This window comes from Mixophyes fleayi, chromosome 10, assembly GCF_038048845.1.
Source record: "Mixophyes fleayi isolate aMixFle1 chromosome 10, aMixFle1.hap1, whole genome shotgun sequence".
NCBI lineage: Eukaryota > Metazoa > Chordata > Amphibia > Anura > Limnodynastidae > Mixophyes > Mixophyes fleayi.
The window spans coordinates 6,442,288-6,461,395 of record NC_134411.1 but is presented as its reverse complement, the minus strand read 5'-3'; the positions used below and the strand labels follow the sequence as shown (position 1 = coordinate 6,461,395).

Sequence of the window (19,108 nt, the reverse complement as noted above, 5' to 3'; positions counted from 1 at the left end):
TGATCTAGGACATGCCCTACCCCAAATATAAATCTGCCATCACATTTTAAATTTACCTCCACCTTTTGCCTTACTTACTTACTTTTTGCTTAACTTTCCTTAATGAATCAGGCCCTATATTTCCAGAAACGAGCAGTACCTGTCTCCTGCCTGAATCTTTCATGCTTAACCTCGGTTTAGTAAATATACCCCTTAGCATCTCAATACTGTGGTATATTTATGTTATATTAGTTAATTACTAAGTAGTAACATTTAACTTTTTTACTGTTTTTCTGCAAGTTGTGAAATACGGGTCCAAAACACTTTACTACCAAGACCTTAATGCACATGCTTGGAAATCAGTTAAAGAATTGTTATAGCAGAAATGATTTAGTGTTGTAATGATTTAGTGTTGCATAACTATGTTGTACAGTATAATACCCAAACTTAGTATTATCTCCCCTTGTCACTCACAGACAAACTGGAATTGGCTTTAGTGCTATGAATGCTCGACTGGGATCCGCTCTAGCCTCTGTTCTGCATTTAACGGGTGATTTCTCATCTACAATACTTCCTATGATTTTTGGAATCACTCCAATTATAGCAGGTTTTTTCTCCTGCCTACTGCTGGAGACAAAGGACTCCTCATTACCGGATACCATCAATGAAGTTGAAGGCAGGTGAGTAATTAACTAATTCCATAATATTGTAAACTTTCAAGTCCAGTCCCGAAAAACAGCAGTGTGGCTGGTCCAGTCAGTATGCCCCAACACTTGATAGTTTTGCAGTCTTATATGTTCATACATGGATAGCATTTTGGCCTTTTCTATTGCTCCATTGTCTCTTGTTAGGCTTAAAGTTCTAGCAAGATGGATCTTTATACTATTTGTTTCAGGTATGTTCTTATTTTTCAGAAAATGTAAGTTTTAAATTATGTTTTATGTTGGTATTGCGCTGAGCTGCAAAATATGTGGGTGCTCACAAATAAAAGATAATAACAAAGTTAATACTTACAACAGTATGAGTCCCAGATTTAGGCCCAGACACAGTAGGCATATGCCTAAGGGGCAGTCTGCAGGTCACCACATGAAACTTCCATACAGGGGCGGGCAGGGCGGGAAAGAAAGAAGTCTATTTTGGGACGGTCGTCTCTATTGCTTGGTGGCTGGCCCCTCCTCCGGGACCAGCCACCTTCTATCATTGGTGGCGGATCCTCCCTCCCCTATATGTGTGGCCTATCAGAGACCCGGTGTCACATGGGACGCGCACCACGTGACAGATGCCTTCCCATGTGTGAAAACAAGCAGACAGCGCATGGACCTAATAAGGTAAGTGCGGGGGCCGGATATCAATATAGTGTGTGTGTGTGGGCATCATGTCAATATAGTGTGTGTGTGGGCATCATGTTAATATAGTGTGTGTGTGGGCATCATGTTAATATAGTGTGTGTGTGGGGGCATCATGTTAATATAGTGTGTGTGTGTGTGTGGGCATCATCGCAATATTGTGTGTGTGTGGGCATCATGGAAATATAGTGTGTGGGTGTGGGCATCATGGCAATATAGTGTGTGTGTGTCTGTGGGCATCATGGCAATATAGTGTGTGTGTGTGTGGGGGCTTTATGTCAATATAGTGTGTGTGTGTGGGCATCATGGCAATATAGTGTGTGTGTGTCTGTGGGCATCATGGCAATATAGAGTGTGTGTGTGGGCATCTTGGCAATATAGTGTGTGTGTGTCTGTGGGCATCATGTTAATATAGTGTGTGTGTGTGTGTGTGTGTGTGTTATATCAATATAGTATGTGTCTGTGGGCATCATGGCAATATAGTGTGTGTTATGTAAATATAGTGCATCATGGCAATATAGTGTGTGTCTGTGGGCATCATGGCAATATAGTGGGTGTGTCGGTTTATTAGCTTCATGTCAATATTGTGTGTGTGTGTGGGCATCATGTCAATATAGTGTGTGTCTGTAGGCATCATGGCAAAATAGTGTGTGTGTGTGTGTGGGCATCATGGCAATATAGTGTGCGTGTGTGGGCATCATGTCAATATAGTGTGTGTGTGGGGAGGTGGGCATCATGGAAATATAGTGTGTGTGTGTGTTTGTGGGCATCATGGCAATATAGTGTGTGTGTGTGTGTACTTGCATCAAGTCAATATAGTGTGTATCTGTGGGCATCATGGCAATATAGTGTGTGGGTGTATTGGCTTCATGTCAATATAGTGTGTGTGTGGGCATCATGGCAATATAGTGTGTGTGTGTGTGTGTGTACTGGCATCATGTCAATATAGTGTGTGTCTGTGGGTATCATGGCAATATAGTGTGTGGGTGTATTAGCTTCATGTCAATATAGTGTGTGTTTGGGCATCATGTCAATATAGTGTGTGTCTGTAGGCATCATGGCAATATAGTGTGTGTCTGTGGGCATCATGGCAAAATAGTGTGTGTGTTATGTCAATATAGTGTGTGTGTGTGTGTGTGTGTGGGCATCATGTCATTATAGTGTGTGTGGGCATCATGTCAATATAGTGTGTGTGTGGAGGGGGGCATCATGGAAATATAGTGTGTGTGTTTGTGGGCATCATGGCAATATATTGTGTGTGTTATGTCAATATAGTGTGTGTGTATCTGTGGGCATCATGGCAATATAGTGTGTGGGTGTATTAGCCTCATGTCAATATAGTGTGTGTGTGGGCATCATGGCAATATAGTGTGTGTGTTATGTCAATATAGTGTGTGTGTGTGTGTGTGTGTACTGGCATCATGTCAATATAGTGTGTGTGTGTACTGGCATCATGTCAATATAGTGTGTGTCTGTAGGCATCATGGCAATATAGTGTGTGTGTGTGTGTGTGTGTGGGCCTCATGTCGGTATAGTGTGTGTGGATATCATGTGTGTTAATACATGTGTGTGTGGGCGCAGTATATTTTTATGTGTGTGTGTATGGGCGCAGTATGTTATTACAGTGTGTGAGAGGGGGGACAGAATGTTAATATAATATGTGAGGGAAGGGGGGTCTTAATACAATGTGAGGGCAGACATTTAATGGTGGAGTGCAGGTGGAGGCTAATTAATTAATGGGTGCCATTTTATTTGTGGGGTGATGGTGGGGCTATTTAATTTAATAGTGGGGCCTATTAATTTAAGATGAGATGACAGGACCTTTAATTTAATGCTGGGGTGGTTTGGGACTAATAATTGAATGTGGGGCTGAGTTTTGGGAGGAGGGCTATTTATTAAATGTGAATGAATATGAATTATTTAATGCTGGGGATGGTTGTGGGAAATGGTTATATTAAACGTAAATACTATTAATTCACTGCCTGGGCTGTTTGGAGTGAGGGAAATAGGTTCATATATTAAATGGAAATATTATAATTTAAATGTCTGGGCTTGTTAGAGGGAAATATATCTATTTAGAAAATGTGAATATTATTAATTTAATGTAGGGGAAGAAGGGAGACCTAATTATAAAACATGGGTGCTAATGACTTAACGCCGGGGCTGGTTGGAGTTTTCTAAATTTCATGTACCCATGTTTTTTTCCAAATAGGGCATCCAACATTCCAGGATCAACACAAGCAGGAACTGAGCTAAAGCCACCAGCAGCCACAAGTGGCGATAGTGAAAAGAACAGGTAAGAGAGAGCAGGACACTCTGCCAACTGTCCTGAATCTGGTGGGACAGTCCCCAATTTGGGTGTCTGTATCCCTTAGTCAGGATTTGGTCTGACTACAAGGACAGTTGGGAGGTATGTCCTGATTCACACTGTACTGCTCATAAAGGCAGAACTGCGTGCACCTCAAAGTAGTGCTCACAATCTTGCCTGCATATTTGTCTAAAATGATAACCATGTTACATCATAGTGGCCCCCTGTCTTAATCTTAAGTGCCCTAGGCCGCCCAGAACCTTAATCCGACTCTGGGCCAGGGTGTCAGATTGACACCTAGTGTTCTGCTTCTCCTCTCTGTGACACCGCTCATATTATTTGTTTTAGGTTAACCCTAAACCCTCTTAGTATATAGGGCGAAGCAAAAACAAGCCCTTTTGCTGGCAAAAACATCATGTTTTTAAAGCAAACAGGCTTTTTGCATTTTGAAATCTCTCTCAAGTGCAGTGGCCATGGAGTGTCTCAGGTGTGGTTGGGAGCGGATATGACCTTGACTGACTGTATTGCTTCTCCTTTCCTCCTTTTTCCCAGTGATGCATGTTCTATAAATATAAACATGAAGATTCAGCTGGAGAGAACTAGGGATAGTCTACTGTCAGCTGTGTAACGTTATTTACTTGCAGGTGGCAAAACTTCTGCCCATGGGCACTGCCCTAAATTGCCCTAAACACTTGTCAAAATAACAATCAGTTAATCACTATGACAACCACAGCAACAATGTTCAAGGTAGATGTACTCAAGGTTGAAGTATTGCATATTGGTACATGATTATTTGATAGTTATTCACTGCGGGGAAAGCAAGATGCCTAGCACGCATAATAGACTACTTTGCTGGGTAATTGCTACATAGTGTACTGTATATAATTAGGGTGCTATAACAAAGCAGTGCTCACCATATTAAGTTAAAGGTAAGGTTAGAATTATGTTCATCATAGGTTAGAAGTAAGTGTTTCATTGCTACTTTTGTGCCTAGTTGGCAAAGTGTTTAAATTGCGCCAGGTGTGTTTTAATGTATTTAGTTAAGTGGGTATTATTGGGAAGTTAGAGAAATGTCGTGAGAGCCACGTGGACATGCCCAGGTGGGCAGTTAGCAGGTCAAGGGTTTTATCTGGTCCAGGGTTCTAATGGGCAGTTAAGAGTAGTAGAAACCATTTCTCAATAAAATCAAGTTGTGTCTGTCTCTGAGATCGGCTCAGTGATTGAAATATGCCCTATTCCTACATATCCTCACATTCACCTTCAAACACAGCTCAGAGCAGTAGATCATGGGCAATTGTTAAACCAGTGATGGGCAAAAAAATAAAAAAACTCAAATATCGAAATATATAATACAAATTTTTTGAATGGGACGGGAGGGTGTTATATAGCAGTGTTACCTCTATAAGTGCAGCGATCGTACAGACACAGCACTTATTTCAGCAGGTTGTTGCAGATCCGTCTTTCTGGTGAGCCACTAACTGACAACACAGCAGCCAATAGAAATCTGCCTTAGTATATGGCCCAGCCCATATCTTCTCATATGACTTTCAGCCATTAGGGGGCGGGCATGTGTTTGAGTGATTGACACGGGCAGCACGGTGGCCTAGTGGTTAGCACTTCTGCCTCACAGCACTGGGGTAATGAGTTCGATTCCCGACCATGGCCTTATCTGTGTGGAGTTTGTATGTTCTCACTGTGTTTGCGTGGGTTTCCACCGGGTGCTCCGCTTTCCTCCCACACTCCAAAAACATACTGGTAGGTTAATTGGCTACTATCAAAATTAACCCTAGTCTCTCCCTGTCTGTCTGTCTGTCTCCCTCTCTGTCTGTTTGTGAGTGTGTGTCTACATTAGGGAATTTAAACTGTAAGCTCCAATGGGGCAGGGACTGATGTGAATGAGTTCTCTGTACAGCGCTGCGGAATTAGTGGCGCTATATAAATAAATGGTGATGATGATGATGATGATGATGACATACGAAGTGTCCTTTTAGGAAGGAGGATGAAGTGTAATAAAGGAAATAGCTGGGAAGGCATAAAAATGAAGATTCTGACACACAGGGTCGGCCCTAATAATTTTATGCATATTTTAATGAAATTTTTTAAAATATTGATGGCCCGGATAGAACCTCTAAGTGGGCCAGATCTGGCCCGCGGGCCGTAGTTTGCCCATCACTGTGTTAAAGCATCAGCGAGTATGTACCCTGACTCATGCAAAGAAGCAGAGTTGTGTGATGAGAGCACTGTCAGGGAGCTGAAGAGCTCAAGCAGTGTTTCCATTAACAGTTTTTTTCCTCCAGTTTTCTGGTCTACCATTGAGAAAATGGGTTGGGCAGTAGTGTTAAGGGTAGATTGATAGGGAGAAATGGGGAAAAGAAAGGCCAGAGAGGAGACGGTTATAGTAATCAAAGTGAGAGATAGCAAATGGATGACCGTTTTAACTGCATACAGGGTGAGAAAGGGTTTACACAAGTCTTAAATACGTTCGCTATGAGACGTAAATGTTGCACCTTAAAAAACCGGGTGCATGTTGAAGTTGATGATTGACACATCTTTGATTCAGAAGCATCTACACGCTAGGTTTAAATTTACACACATAGGGACTGATTCATTAAGCACACAATATGACCGTTAATTCAGGCATATGCACATCTGTATACAAATACTAGCGGATCTGAAGAAATGTTTCTTGTTGAACATGGGTCTAGGTACACTCTGCTTTGACACAATACACTGCAGGATACGTCCACTACATAAGTGGAATATAAACTCCCAGTAGAAGGCACAGAGAAAAAAAAAGTTTCAGTGATTGTCACCTGTTAATAATATGGTCATTAATGAAAAACATTTAAAAAATTTTTTAAAAATAAAAATAAAATTTCCCATGCAGTACATCTATCATGATGATCTTAATGTCTGTTGTACATAAATTAATTTTTTACACTTGCTCCTGATTGCAAGCACATGCATGCATGCATACACAACCATCTTCAATCGGCACTTATACCTGTCCTGTAGCTGGTGCAAGTGATACGACAGGAAAACACGTACCTTTGAGATGCTCAAAGCTTTAACTGGACTTTACTGTGTGCACTGGAGCTTGGCACTCCCTTATTGTACATTGACTAAGTGCATGTGCCCATTCCCCTCCCGTTTCCCCTCCTGTTCCGCCGCTGTCATAAGGGTCCTTTGCACTCGAATATGAATTGGATGTTGCTGCGTGCCCTGGCGTATTGTCTGGTCCTGGGCATGCGCAGAGTGATATTATGCAAAATACAGCACGTATCATGTTCCTTAATGAAACAGTTTCTTAAATTGTGAGCACCTCAAAATACAGGTGTAGAAACACAAGTGTTTAGACACAGCCTGCTCATAAGTAAGGATGAGCGGGCTCGGATTCCGCTAATCCGAGCCCACCCGAACAGTGCGGATCCGACGGGATCCGAGCACTGTTCGGGTACTTCCGCCCGGGAAAAAAATCCGAAACGAGGCTATGACATCCAAGTCTCGCGTCGGATCTCGCGAGACTCGGATGTCATATATTCGGCACTTGCGGCCGCCATCTTCATTTGGGCTGAGATCAGGGAAGAGGGAGGTTGTAGGGTAGTGGTGCTCCTGCTCCTGTGTGATCAGTCCAGTGGTGCTTTATTCTTTTGTCCTGTGCTCTGTCCTGCTGAGTCCAGTGGTGCTTTGGCCAGTGCTCTGTCCTGCTGAGTCCAGTGGTGCTTTTGTCCTGTGCTCTGTCCTGCTGAGTCCAGTGGTGCTTTGGCCAATGCCTGTCCTGCTGAGTCCAGTGGTGCTTTTGTCCTGTGCTTTGTTCTGATAAGTCCATAGTAATTTTATAATTATTAACAAATCATAAAAAAATGTAAAAAAAAAATAAAAAAAAATGATACAAAAATAATTACAAAAAAATATAAAAAAATAATTTAAAAAGTATAAAAAAAATTCTAGAGCAATATATTCTTGCAGTCCAGAAATATTAGTACTGCAATACCTACGTTCACTGTTCTTGCAGTCCAGAAATATTAGTACTGCAATATTTACCTACGTTCACTGTTCTTGCAGTCCAGAAATATTAGTACTGCTATATTTACCTACGTTCACTGTTCTTGCAGTCCAGAAATATTAGTACTGCTATATTTACCTACGTTAACTGTTCTTGCAGTCCAGAAATATTAGTACTGCTATATTTACCTACGTTAACTGTTCATGCAGTCCAGAAATATTAGTACTGCTAAGTTAAAATATGTTCACTGTTGTTGCAGTCCAGAAATATTAGTACTGCTATATTTACCTACGTTCACTGTTCTTGCAGTCTAGAAATATTAGCACTGCTAAATTAAAATACGTTCACTGTTCTTGCAGTCCAGAAATATTAGTACTGCTGTATTTACCTACGTTCACTGTTCTTGCAGTCCAGAAATTAGTACTGCTATATTTACCTACGTTCACTGTTCTTGCAGTCCAGAAATATTAGTACTGCTATATTTACCTACGTTAACTGTTCTTGCAGTCCAGAAATATTAGTACTGCTATATTTACCTACTTTCACTGTTCTTGCAGTCCAGAAATATTATTACTGATATATTTACCTACGTTCACTGTTCTTGCAGTCTAGAAATATTAGCACTGCTAAATTAAAATACGTTCACTGTTCTTGCAGTCCAGAAATATTAGTACTGCTAAATTTACCTACGTTCACTGTTTCTGCAGTCCCATAAAATAGGTACTGCAATCTATATTACTACGTTCACTGTTTCTGCAGTCCCAAAAAGATAGGTACTGCAATCTATCTTACTACGTTCACCGTTTCTGTAGTCCCAAAAAATAGGTACTGCAATCTATATTAGAGGGGAAGTCGTAAGAACGCTACGTCTTTCGCCAAACAGTTGACCGTCCAACAGTCGTTTGCCATGAGCACAAAGTACGACAGTAGTCACCCTATTGCAAAGCGGATAACTGCGGCTGTAACAGCTATGTTGGTGTTAGACGTGTGTCCGGTGTCCGCCATCAGTGGAGTGGGATTTAGACGGTTGATGGAGGTATTGTGTCCCCGGTACCAAATCCCGTCTAGATTCCACTTTACTAGGCAGGCGATACCCGGGATGTACAGAGAAGTACGAACAAGTGTCCTCAGTGCTCTGAAAAATGCAGTTGTACCCACTGTCCACTTAACCACGGACATGTGGACAAGTGGTTCAGGGCAAACGAAGGACTATATGACTGTGACAGCCCACTGGGTAGATGCATCACCTTCCGCAGCAACAGCAGCAGCTGCATCAGTAGCAGCATCTTCACAATGGCTGCTCGTTCCAGGCAGGCAACGTTGTGTATCACAGGTTTTAATAAGAGGCACAACGCTGACAACTTCTTAGAGAAACTGAGGGAAATAATCTCGCAGTGGCTTACCCCACTTAGACTCTCCTGGGGATTTGTGGTGTCAGACAACGCCAGTAACATTGAGCGGGCATTACATATGGGCAATTTCCAGCACGTCCCATGTTTTGCCCACACCGTTAATTTGGTGGTGCAGCATTACCTGAAGAGTGACAGGGGTGTGCAGGAGATGCTTGCGGTGGCCCACAAAATTGCTGGACACTTTCGGCATTCTGCCAGTGCCTACCGCAGACTCGAGCAACATCAAAAAAGGCTGAACCTGCCCTGCCATCACCTCAAACAAGAGGTTGTGACGCGCTGGAACTCCACCCTCTATATGCTGCAGAGGATGGAGGAGCAGCAAAAGGCCATTCAGGCCTACACCGCCACCTACGACATAGGCAAAGGAGTGGGGATGCGCCTGAGTCAAGCGCAGTGGAGAATGATTTCCGTGTTGTGCAAGGTTCTCCAGCCGTTTGAACTTGCCACACGAGAAGTCAGTTCCGACACTGCCAGCTTGAGTCAGGTGATTCCCCTGATCAGGCTGTTGCAGAAGCAGCTGGAGAAAGTGAGGGAGGAGCTATTAAAGCATTGCAATTCAACCAAGCATGTAGCTCTTGTGGATGAAGCCCTTCGTACGCTTTGCCAGGATCCGAGGGTGGTCACTCTTTTAAAGTCAGAGGAATACATTCTGGCCACCGTGCTCGATCCTCGGTTTAAAGCGTATGTTGTGTCTCTGTTTCCGGCGGACACAAGTCTACAGCGGTGCAAAGACCTGCCGGTCATGAGATTGTCCTCTGAACGACATCTTGCCTCAGTAGAGCCAGTTTAATTTGTACAGGGAGAGATGAATAGCTTTTTTTGTGTGGGGGCCCAAACAAACCAATCATTTCATTTCAGCCACAGTTTTGTAGGCCCTGTCGCTGAAATGATACCTGTTCAGTCTGCTCACATATCTGTTTAGTCTGATCACATACCTGTTTAGTCTGATCACATATCTGTTTAGTCTGATCACATATCTGTTTAGTCTGATCACATATCTGTTTAGTCTGGTCACATATCTGTTTAGTCTGATCACATATCTGTTTAGTCTGATCACATACCTGTTTAGTCTGATCACATATCTGTTTAGTCTGATCACATACCTGTTTAGTCTGATCACATATCTGTTTAGTCTGGTCACATACCTGTTTAGTCTGCTCACATACCTGTTTAGTCTGGTCACATATCTGTTTAGTCTGCTCACATACCTGTTTAGTCTGGTCACATATCTGTTTAGTCTGGTCACATATCTGTTTAGTCAGGTCACATATCTGTTTAGTCTGGTCACATACCTGTTTAGTCTGATCACATATCTGTTTAGTTTGGTCACATACCTGTTTAGTCTGGTCACATACCTGTTTAGTCTGATCACATATCTGTTTAGTCTGATCACATACCTGTTTAGTCTGATCACATATCTGTTTAGTCTGGTCACATACCTGTTTAGTCTGGTCACATATCTGTTTAGTTTGGTCACATATCTGTTTAGTCAGGTCACATATCTGTTTAGTCTGGTCACATATCTGTTTAGTCTGGTCACATATCTGTTTAGTCAGGTCACATACCTGTTTAGTCTGATCACATATCTGTTTAGTTTGGTCACATACCTGTTTAGTCTGGTCACATACCTGTTTAGTCTGATCACATATCTGTTTAGTCTGATCACATACCTGTTTAGTCTGATCACATATCTGTTTAGTCTGATCACATATCTGTTTAGTCTGGTCACATACCTGTTTAGTCTGGTCACATATCTGTTTAGTTTGGTCACATACCTGTTTAGTCTGCTCACATACCTGTTTAGTCTGGTCACATATCTGTTTAGTCTGGTCACATATCTGTTTAGTCAGGTCACATACCTGTTTAGTCTGATCACATATCTGTTTAGTTTGGTCACATATCTGTTTAGTCTGATCACATATCTGTTTAGTCTGATCACATATCTGTTTAGTCTGATCACATATCTGTTTAGTCTGATCACATATCTGTTTAGTCTGGTCACATACCTGTTTAGTCTGGTCACATATCTGTTTAGTTTGGTCACATACCTGTTTAGTCTGCTCACATACCTGTTTAGTCTGGTCACATATCTGTTTAGTCTGGTCACATATCTGTTTAGTCAGGTCACATACCTGTTTAGTCTGATCACATATCTGTTTAGTTTGGTCACATATCTGTTTAGTCTGATCACATATCTGTTTAGTCTGATCACATACCTGTTTAGTCTGATCACATATCTGTTTAGTCTGATCACATACCTGTTTAGTCTGATCACATATCTGTTTAGTCTGGTCACATACCTGTTTAGTCTGGTCACATATCTGTTTAGTTTGGTCACATATCTGTTTAGTCAGGTCACATACCTGTTTAGTCTGATCACATATCTGTTTAGTCTGATCACATATCTGTTTAGTTTGGTCACATATCTGTTTAGTCAGGTCACATACCTGTTTAGTCTGATCACATATCTGTTTAGTCTGATCACATATCTGTTTAGTTTGGTCACATACCTGTTTAGTCTGATCACATATCTGTTTAGTCAGGTCACATACCTGTTTAGTCTGATCACATATCTGTTTAGTCTGATCACATATCTGTTTAGTTTGGTCACATACCTGTTTAGTCTGGTCACATATCTGTTTAGTTTGGTCACATACCTGTTTAGTCTGATCACATACCTGTTTAGTCTGGTCACATATCTGTTTAGTTTGGTCACATATTTGTTTAGTCTGGTCACATACCTGTTTAGTCTGGTCACATACCTGTTTAGTCTGATCATATACCTGTTTAGTCTGATCACATACCTGTTTAGTCTGATCACATACCTGTTTAGTCTGATCACATATCTGTTTAGTCTGGTCACATATCTGTTTAGTCTGATCACATACCTGTTTAGTCTGATCACATATCTGTTTAGTCTGGTCACATATCTGTTTAGTCTGGTCACATATCTGTTTAGTCAGGTCACATACCTGTTTAGTCTGATCACATACCTGTTTAGTCTGATCACATATCTGTTTAGTCAGGTCACATACCTGTTTAGTCTGGTCACATATCTGTTTAGTTTGGTCACATACCTGTTTAGTCTGATCACATATCTGTTTAGTCTGATCACATATCTGTTTAGTCTGGTCACATATCTGTTTAGTCTGATCACATATCTGTTTAGTCTGATCACATACCTGTTTAGTCTGATCACATATCTGTTTAGTCTGATCACATACCTGTTTAGTCTGATCACATACCTGTTTAGTCTGATCACATATCTGTTTAGTCTGGTCACATACCTGTTTAGTCTGCTCACATACCTGTTTAGTCTGGTCACATATCTGTTTAGTCTGGTCACATATCTGTTTAGTCAGGTCACATACCTGTTTAGTCTGATCACATATCTGTTTAGTTTGGTCACATACCTGTTTAGTCTGGTCACATACCTGTTTAGTCTGATCACATACCTGTTTAGTCTGATCACATATCTGTTTAGTCTGATCACATACCTGTTTAGTCTGATCACATATCTGTTTAGTCTGGTCACATACCTGTTTAGTCTGGTCACATATCTGTTTAGTTTGGTCACATATCTGTTTAGTCAGGTCACATACCTGTTTAGTCTGGTCACATACCTGTTTAGTCAGGTCACATACCTGTTTAGTCTGGTCACATATCTGTTTAGTCAGGTCACATACCTGTTTAGTCTGGTCACATATCTGTTTAGTCTGGTCACATACCTGTTTAGTCAGGTCACATACCTGTTTAGTCTGGTCACATACCTGTTTAGTCAGGTCACATACCTGTTTAGTCTGGTCACATACCTGTTTAGTTTGGTCACATATCTGTTTAGTCAGGTCACATACCTGTTTAGTCTGGTCACATACCTGTTTAGTCAGGTCACATACCTGTTTAGTCTGGTCACATACCTGTTTAGTCAGGTCACATACCTGTTTAGTCTGGTCACATATCTGTTTAGTCAGGTCACATACCTGTTTAGTCTGGTCACATACCTGTTTAGTCAGGTCACATACCTGTTTAGTCTGGTCACATATCTGTTTAGTCTGGTCACATACCTGTTTAGTCAGGTCACATACCTGTTTAGTCTGGTCACATACCTGTTTAGTCTGATCACATACCTGTTTAGTCTGATCACATATCTGTTTAGTCTGGTCACATACCTGTTTAGTCTGGTCACATATCTGTTTAGTTTGGTCACATACCTGTTTAGTCTGGTCACATACCTGTTTAGTCTGATCACATATCTGTTTAGTCTGATCACATATCTGTTTAGTCTGATCACATACCTGTTTAGTCTGGTCACATATCTGTTTAGTCTGATCACATATCTGTTTAGTCTGGTCACATACCTGTTTAGTCTGGTCACATACCTGTTTAGTCTGGTCACATATCTGTTTAGTTTGGTCACATACCTGTTTAGTCTGGTCACATACCTGTTTAGTCTGATCACGTATCTGTTTAGTCTGGTCACATACCTGTTTAGTCTGGTCACATATCTGTTTAGTTTGGTCACATACCTGTTTAGTCTGGTCACATACCTGTTTAGTCTGATCACATATCTGTTTAGTCTGGTCACATACCTGTTTAGTCTGGTCACATATCTGTTTAGTTTGGTCACATACCTGTTTAGTTTGGTCACATACCTGTTTAGTCTGATCACATACCTGTTTAGTCTGATCACATATCTGTTTAGTCTGGTCACATACCTGTTTAGTCTGGTCACATATCTGTTTAGTTTGGTCACATACCTGTTTAGTCAGGTCACATACCTGTTTAGTCTGGTCACATACCTGTTTAGTCTGGTCACATATCTGTTTAGTCTGGTCACATACCTGTTTAGTCTGGTCACATATCTGTTTAGTTTGGTCACATATTTGTTTAGTCTGGGCACATACCTGTTTAGTCTGATCACATATCTGTTTAGTCTGGTCACATACCTGTTTAGTCTGGTCACATATCTGTTTAGTTTGGTCACATATTTGTTTAGTCTGGTCACATATCTGTTTAGTCTGGTCACATACCTGTTTAGTCTGGTCACATACCTGTTTAGTCTGGTCACATATCTGTTTAGTCTGGTCACATATCTGTTTAGTCTGGTCACATATCTGTTTAGTCTGGTCACATATCTGTTTAGTCTGGTCACATATCTGTTTAGTCTGATCACATACCTGTTTAGTCTGGTCACATATCTGTTTAGTCTGGTCACATATTTGTTTAGTCTGGTCACATATTTGTTTAGTCTGGTCACATATCTGTTTAGTCTGGTCACATATCTGTTTAGTTTGGTCACATATTTGTTTAGTCTGGTCACATATCTGTTTAGTTTGGTCACATACCTGTTTAGTCTGATCACATACCTGTTTAGTCTGATCACATATCTGTTTAGTCTGGTCACATACCTGTTTAGTCTGGTCACATATCTGTTTAGTCTGGTCACATACCTGTTTAGTCTGATCACATATCTGTTTAGTCTGGTCACATATCTGTTTAGTTTGGTCACATATCTGTTTAGTCTGGTCACATATCTGTTTAGTCTGGTCACATATCTGTTTAGTCTGGTCACATACCTGTTTAGTCTGGTCACATATCTGTTTAGTTTGGTCACATATTTGTTTAGTCTGGTCACATATCTGTTTAGTTTGGTCACATACCTGTTTAGTCTGGTCACATATCTGTTTAGTTTGGTCACATACCTGTTTAGTCTGATCACATACCTGTTTAGTCTGATCACATATCTGTTTAGTCTGGTCACATACCTGTTTAGTCTGGTCACATATCTGTTTAGTCTGGTCACATACCTGTTTAGTCTGATCACATATCTGTTTAGTCTGGTCACATATCTGTTTAGTCTGGTCACATATCTGTTTAGTCTGGTCACATATCTGTTTAGTCTGGTCACATATCTGTTTAGTCTGGTCACATATCTGTTTAGTCTGGTCACATATCTGTTTAGTCTGGTCACGTATCTGTTTAGTCTGGTCACATATCTGTTTAGTTTGGTCACATATTTGTTTAGTCTGGTCACATACCTGTTTAGTCTGGTCACATATCTGTTTAGTTTGGTCACATATCTGTTTAGTCAGGTCACATACCTGTTTAGTTTGGTCACATATCTGTTTAGTCTGGTCACATATCTGTTTAGTTTGGTCACATACCTGTTTAGTCTGATCACATATCTGTTTAGTTTGGTCACATATCTGTTTAGTCAGGTCACATACCTGTTTAGTCTGGTCACATACCTGTTTAGTCTGGTCACATATCTGTTTAGTTTGGTCACATATCTGTTTAGTCAGGTCACATACCTGTTTAGTCTGGTCACATACCTGTTTAGTCTGGTCACATATCTGTTTAGTTTGGTCACATACCTGTTTAGTCTGGTCACATATCTGTTTAGTCTGGTCACTTACCTGTTTAGTCTGGTCACATACCTGTTTAGTCTGGTCACATATCTGTTTAGTTTGGTCACATACCTGTTTAGTCTGATCACATATCTGTTTAGTTTGGTCACATACCTGTTTAGTCTGGTCACATATCTGTTTAGTTTGGTCACATACCTGTTTAGTCTGGTCACATATCTGTTTAGTTTGGTCACATACCTGTTTAGTCTGGTCACATATCTGTTTAGTTTGGTCACATACCTGTTTAGTCTGGTCACATATCTGTTTAGTCTGGTCACATATCTGTTTAGTCTGGTCACTTACCTGTTTAGTCTGGTCACATACCTGTTTAGTCTGGTCACATATCTGTTTAGTTTGGTCACATATTTGTTTAGTCTGGTCACATACCTGTTTAGTCTGGTCACATATCTGTTTAGTTTGGTCACATATTTGTTTAGTCTGGTCACATACCTGTTTAGTCTGGTCACATATCTGTTTAGTCTGATCACATATCTGTTTAGTTTGGTCACATATTTGTTTAGTCTGCTCACATACCTGTTTAGTCTGGTCACATATCTGTTTAGTCTGGTCACATATCTGTTTAGTCTGGTCACTTACCTGTTTAGTCTGGTCACATACCTGTTTAGTCTGCTCACATACCTGTTTAGTTTGGTCACATATCTGTTTAGTCTGATCACATACCTGTTTAGTCTGATCACATACCTGTTTAGTTTGGTCACATATCTGTTTAGTCTGATCACATACCTGTTTAGTCTGATCACATATCTGTTTAGTCTGGTCACATATCTGTTTAGTCTGGTCACATATCTGTTTAGTCTGGTCACTTACCTGTTTAGTCTGGTCACATACCTGTTTAGTCTGGTCACATACCTGTTTAGTTTGGTCACATATCTGTTTAGTCTGATCACATACCTGTTTAGTCTGATCACATACCTGTTTAGTTTGGTCACATATCTGTTTAGTCTGGTCACATACCTGTTTAGTCTGATCACATATCTGTTTAGTCTGGTCACATATCTGTTTAGTTTGGTCACATATCTGTTTAGTCTGATCACATATCTGTTTAGTCTGGTCACATACCTGTTTAGTCTGATCACATATCTGTTTAGTCTGGTCACATATCTGTTTAGTTTGGTCACATACCTGTTTAGTTTGGTCACATATCTGTTTAGTCTGATCACATACCTGTTTAGTCTGATCACATACCTGTTTAGTTTGGTCACATATCTGTTTAGTCTGATCACATACCTGTTTAGTCTGGTCACATACCTGTTTAGTCTGGTCACATACCTGTTTAGTTTGGTCACATACCTGTTTAGTCTGATCACATATCTGTTTAGTCAGGTCACATACCTGTTTAGTCTGATCACATATCTGTTTAGTCTGATCACATACCTGTTTAGTTTGGTCACATATCTGTTTAGTCTGGTCACATACCTGTTTAGTTTGGTCACATACCTGTTTAGTCTGGTCACATATCTGTTTAGTCTGGTCACATACCTGTTTAGTTTGGTCACATATCTGTTTAGTCTGATCACATAACTGTTTAGTCTGGTCACATATCTGTTTAGTTTGGTCACATACCTGTTTAGTCTGGTCACATATCTGTTTAGTCTGGTCACATACCTGTTTAGTTTGGTCACATATCTGTTTAGTCTGATCACATATCTGTTTAGTTTGGTCACATATCTGTTTAGTCTGATCACATACCTGTTTAGTTTGGTCACATATCTGTTTAGTCTGATCACATACCTGTTTAGTTTGGTCACATATCTGTTTAGTCTGGTCACATATCTGTTTAGTCTGGTCACATATCTGTTTAGTCTGATCACATATCTGTTTAGTCTGGTCACATATCTGTTTAGTCTGGTCACATACCTGTTTAGTCTGCTCACATATCTGTTTAGTTTGGTCACATACCTGTTTAGTCTGATCACATATCTGTTTAGTCTGATCACATACCTGTTTAGTTTGGTCACATATCTGTTTAGTCTGGTCACATACCTGTTTAGTTTGGTCACATACCTGTTTAGTCTGGTCACATATCTGTTTAGTTTGGTCACATACCTGTTTAGTTTGGTCACATATCTGTTTAGTCTGATCACATATCTGTTTAGTTTGGTCACATATCTGTTTAGTCTGATCACATAACTGTTTAGTCTGGTCACATATCTGTTTAGTCTGATCACATAACTGTTTAGTTTGGTCACATATCTGTTTAGTCTGATCACATAACTGTTTAGTCTGATCACATATCTGTTTAGTCTGGTCACATACCTGTTTAGTTTGGTCACATATCTGTTTAGTCTGATCACATATCTGTTTAGTTTGGTCACATATCTGTTTAGTCTGATCACATACCTGTTTAGTTTGGTCACATATCTGTTTAGTCTGGTCACATACCTGTTTAGTCTGGTCACATATCTGTTTAGTCTGATCACATACCTGTTTAGTTTGGTCACATATCTGTTTAGTCTGATCACATACCTGTTTAGTCTGGTCACATACCTGTTTAGTTTGGTCACATATCTGTTTAGTCTGGTCACATATCTGTTTAGTCTGGTCACATATCTGTTTAGTCTGATCACATATCTGTTTAGTCTGGTCACATATCTGTTTAGTCTGGTCACATATCTGTTTAGTCTGATCACATATCTGTTTAGTCTGATCACATATCTGTTTAGTCTGGTCACATACCTGTTTAGTCTGGTCACATATCTGTTTAGTCTGGTCACATATCTGTTTAGTCTGGTCACATATCTGTTTAGTCTGATCACATACCTGTTTAGTCTGGTCACATACCTGTTTAGTTTGGTCACATACCTGTTTAGTCTGATCACATACCTGTTTAGTTTGGTCACATACCTGTTTAGTCTGGTCACATATCTGTTTAGTCTGGTCACATATCTGTTTAGTCTGATCACATACCTGTTTAGTCTGGTCACATACCTGTTTAGTCTGGTCACATATCTGTTTAGTCTGGTCACATATCTGTTTAGTCAGGTCACATACCTGTTTAGTCTGGTCACATATCTGTTTAGTCTGGTCACATACCTGTTTAGTCTGGTCACATACCTGTTTAGTTTGGTCACATACCTGTTTAGTCTGGTCACATACCTGTTTAGTCTGCTCTTCTGTAGTTCTGGCAGTCAGCGGTGGCTGAACCTGTTAGAAGTTGATAAAATAATCCGGACAGGTTTTCTGAAAGAATCCTATTTCACCGTCCGTCCCGCCGCTCATCAACAAATAGAATGAAGTGATGTGAACTACGGTGGCTGTGGGGAATCAAAATTTACCCAACGCGTTTCATCTGATATTTTGGACTTTTTCAAGGATGTTATGTGATGAATAGAGGAGTCTTATATAGAGCTTGCTCAGTCCCTATTGGTTGAGCACTAATAAAAACGATATAATGTTTTTCAATATGTTTATTAATGTTTATAATGAATTAAAAGGCTAAAATAATATAATAATAAAATTGGAACTTTAAAAAATTAGATCTTTAAAAATGATCCCAAGTTAAAGTCACTGTTTAAACCATATGGTATTAGGGTTTTTACCATATATATCCACTTTGTTTCTTGGCGTGATATGTTGGATATGTAAACTCCACTTCTCCAAAAATGGTTAACTTTCTGTATTCCTAAGAA

General features: G+C 40.2%; 1 protein-coding gene across 1 annotated transcript in view; it reads left to right on the top strand.

The window, feature by feature from the left end:
* LOC142103641 (solute carrier family 22 member 20-like) overlaps window positions 1-19,108 on the top strand; it is a 35,265-nt gene that overhangs the window by 13,346 nt on the left and 2,811 nt on the right. Inside the window, exon 9 of the mRNA XM_075187748.1 lies at window positions 456-659. Within this exon, the coding sequence (XP_075043849.1) occupies window positions 456-659 (204 nt within the window). The remainder of the gene's footprint in view (window positions 1-455; window positions 660-19,108) is intronic.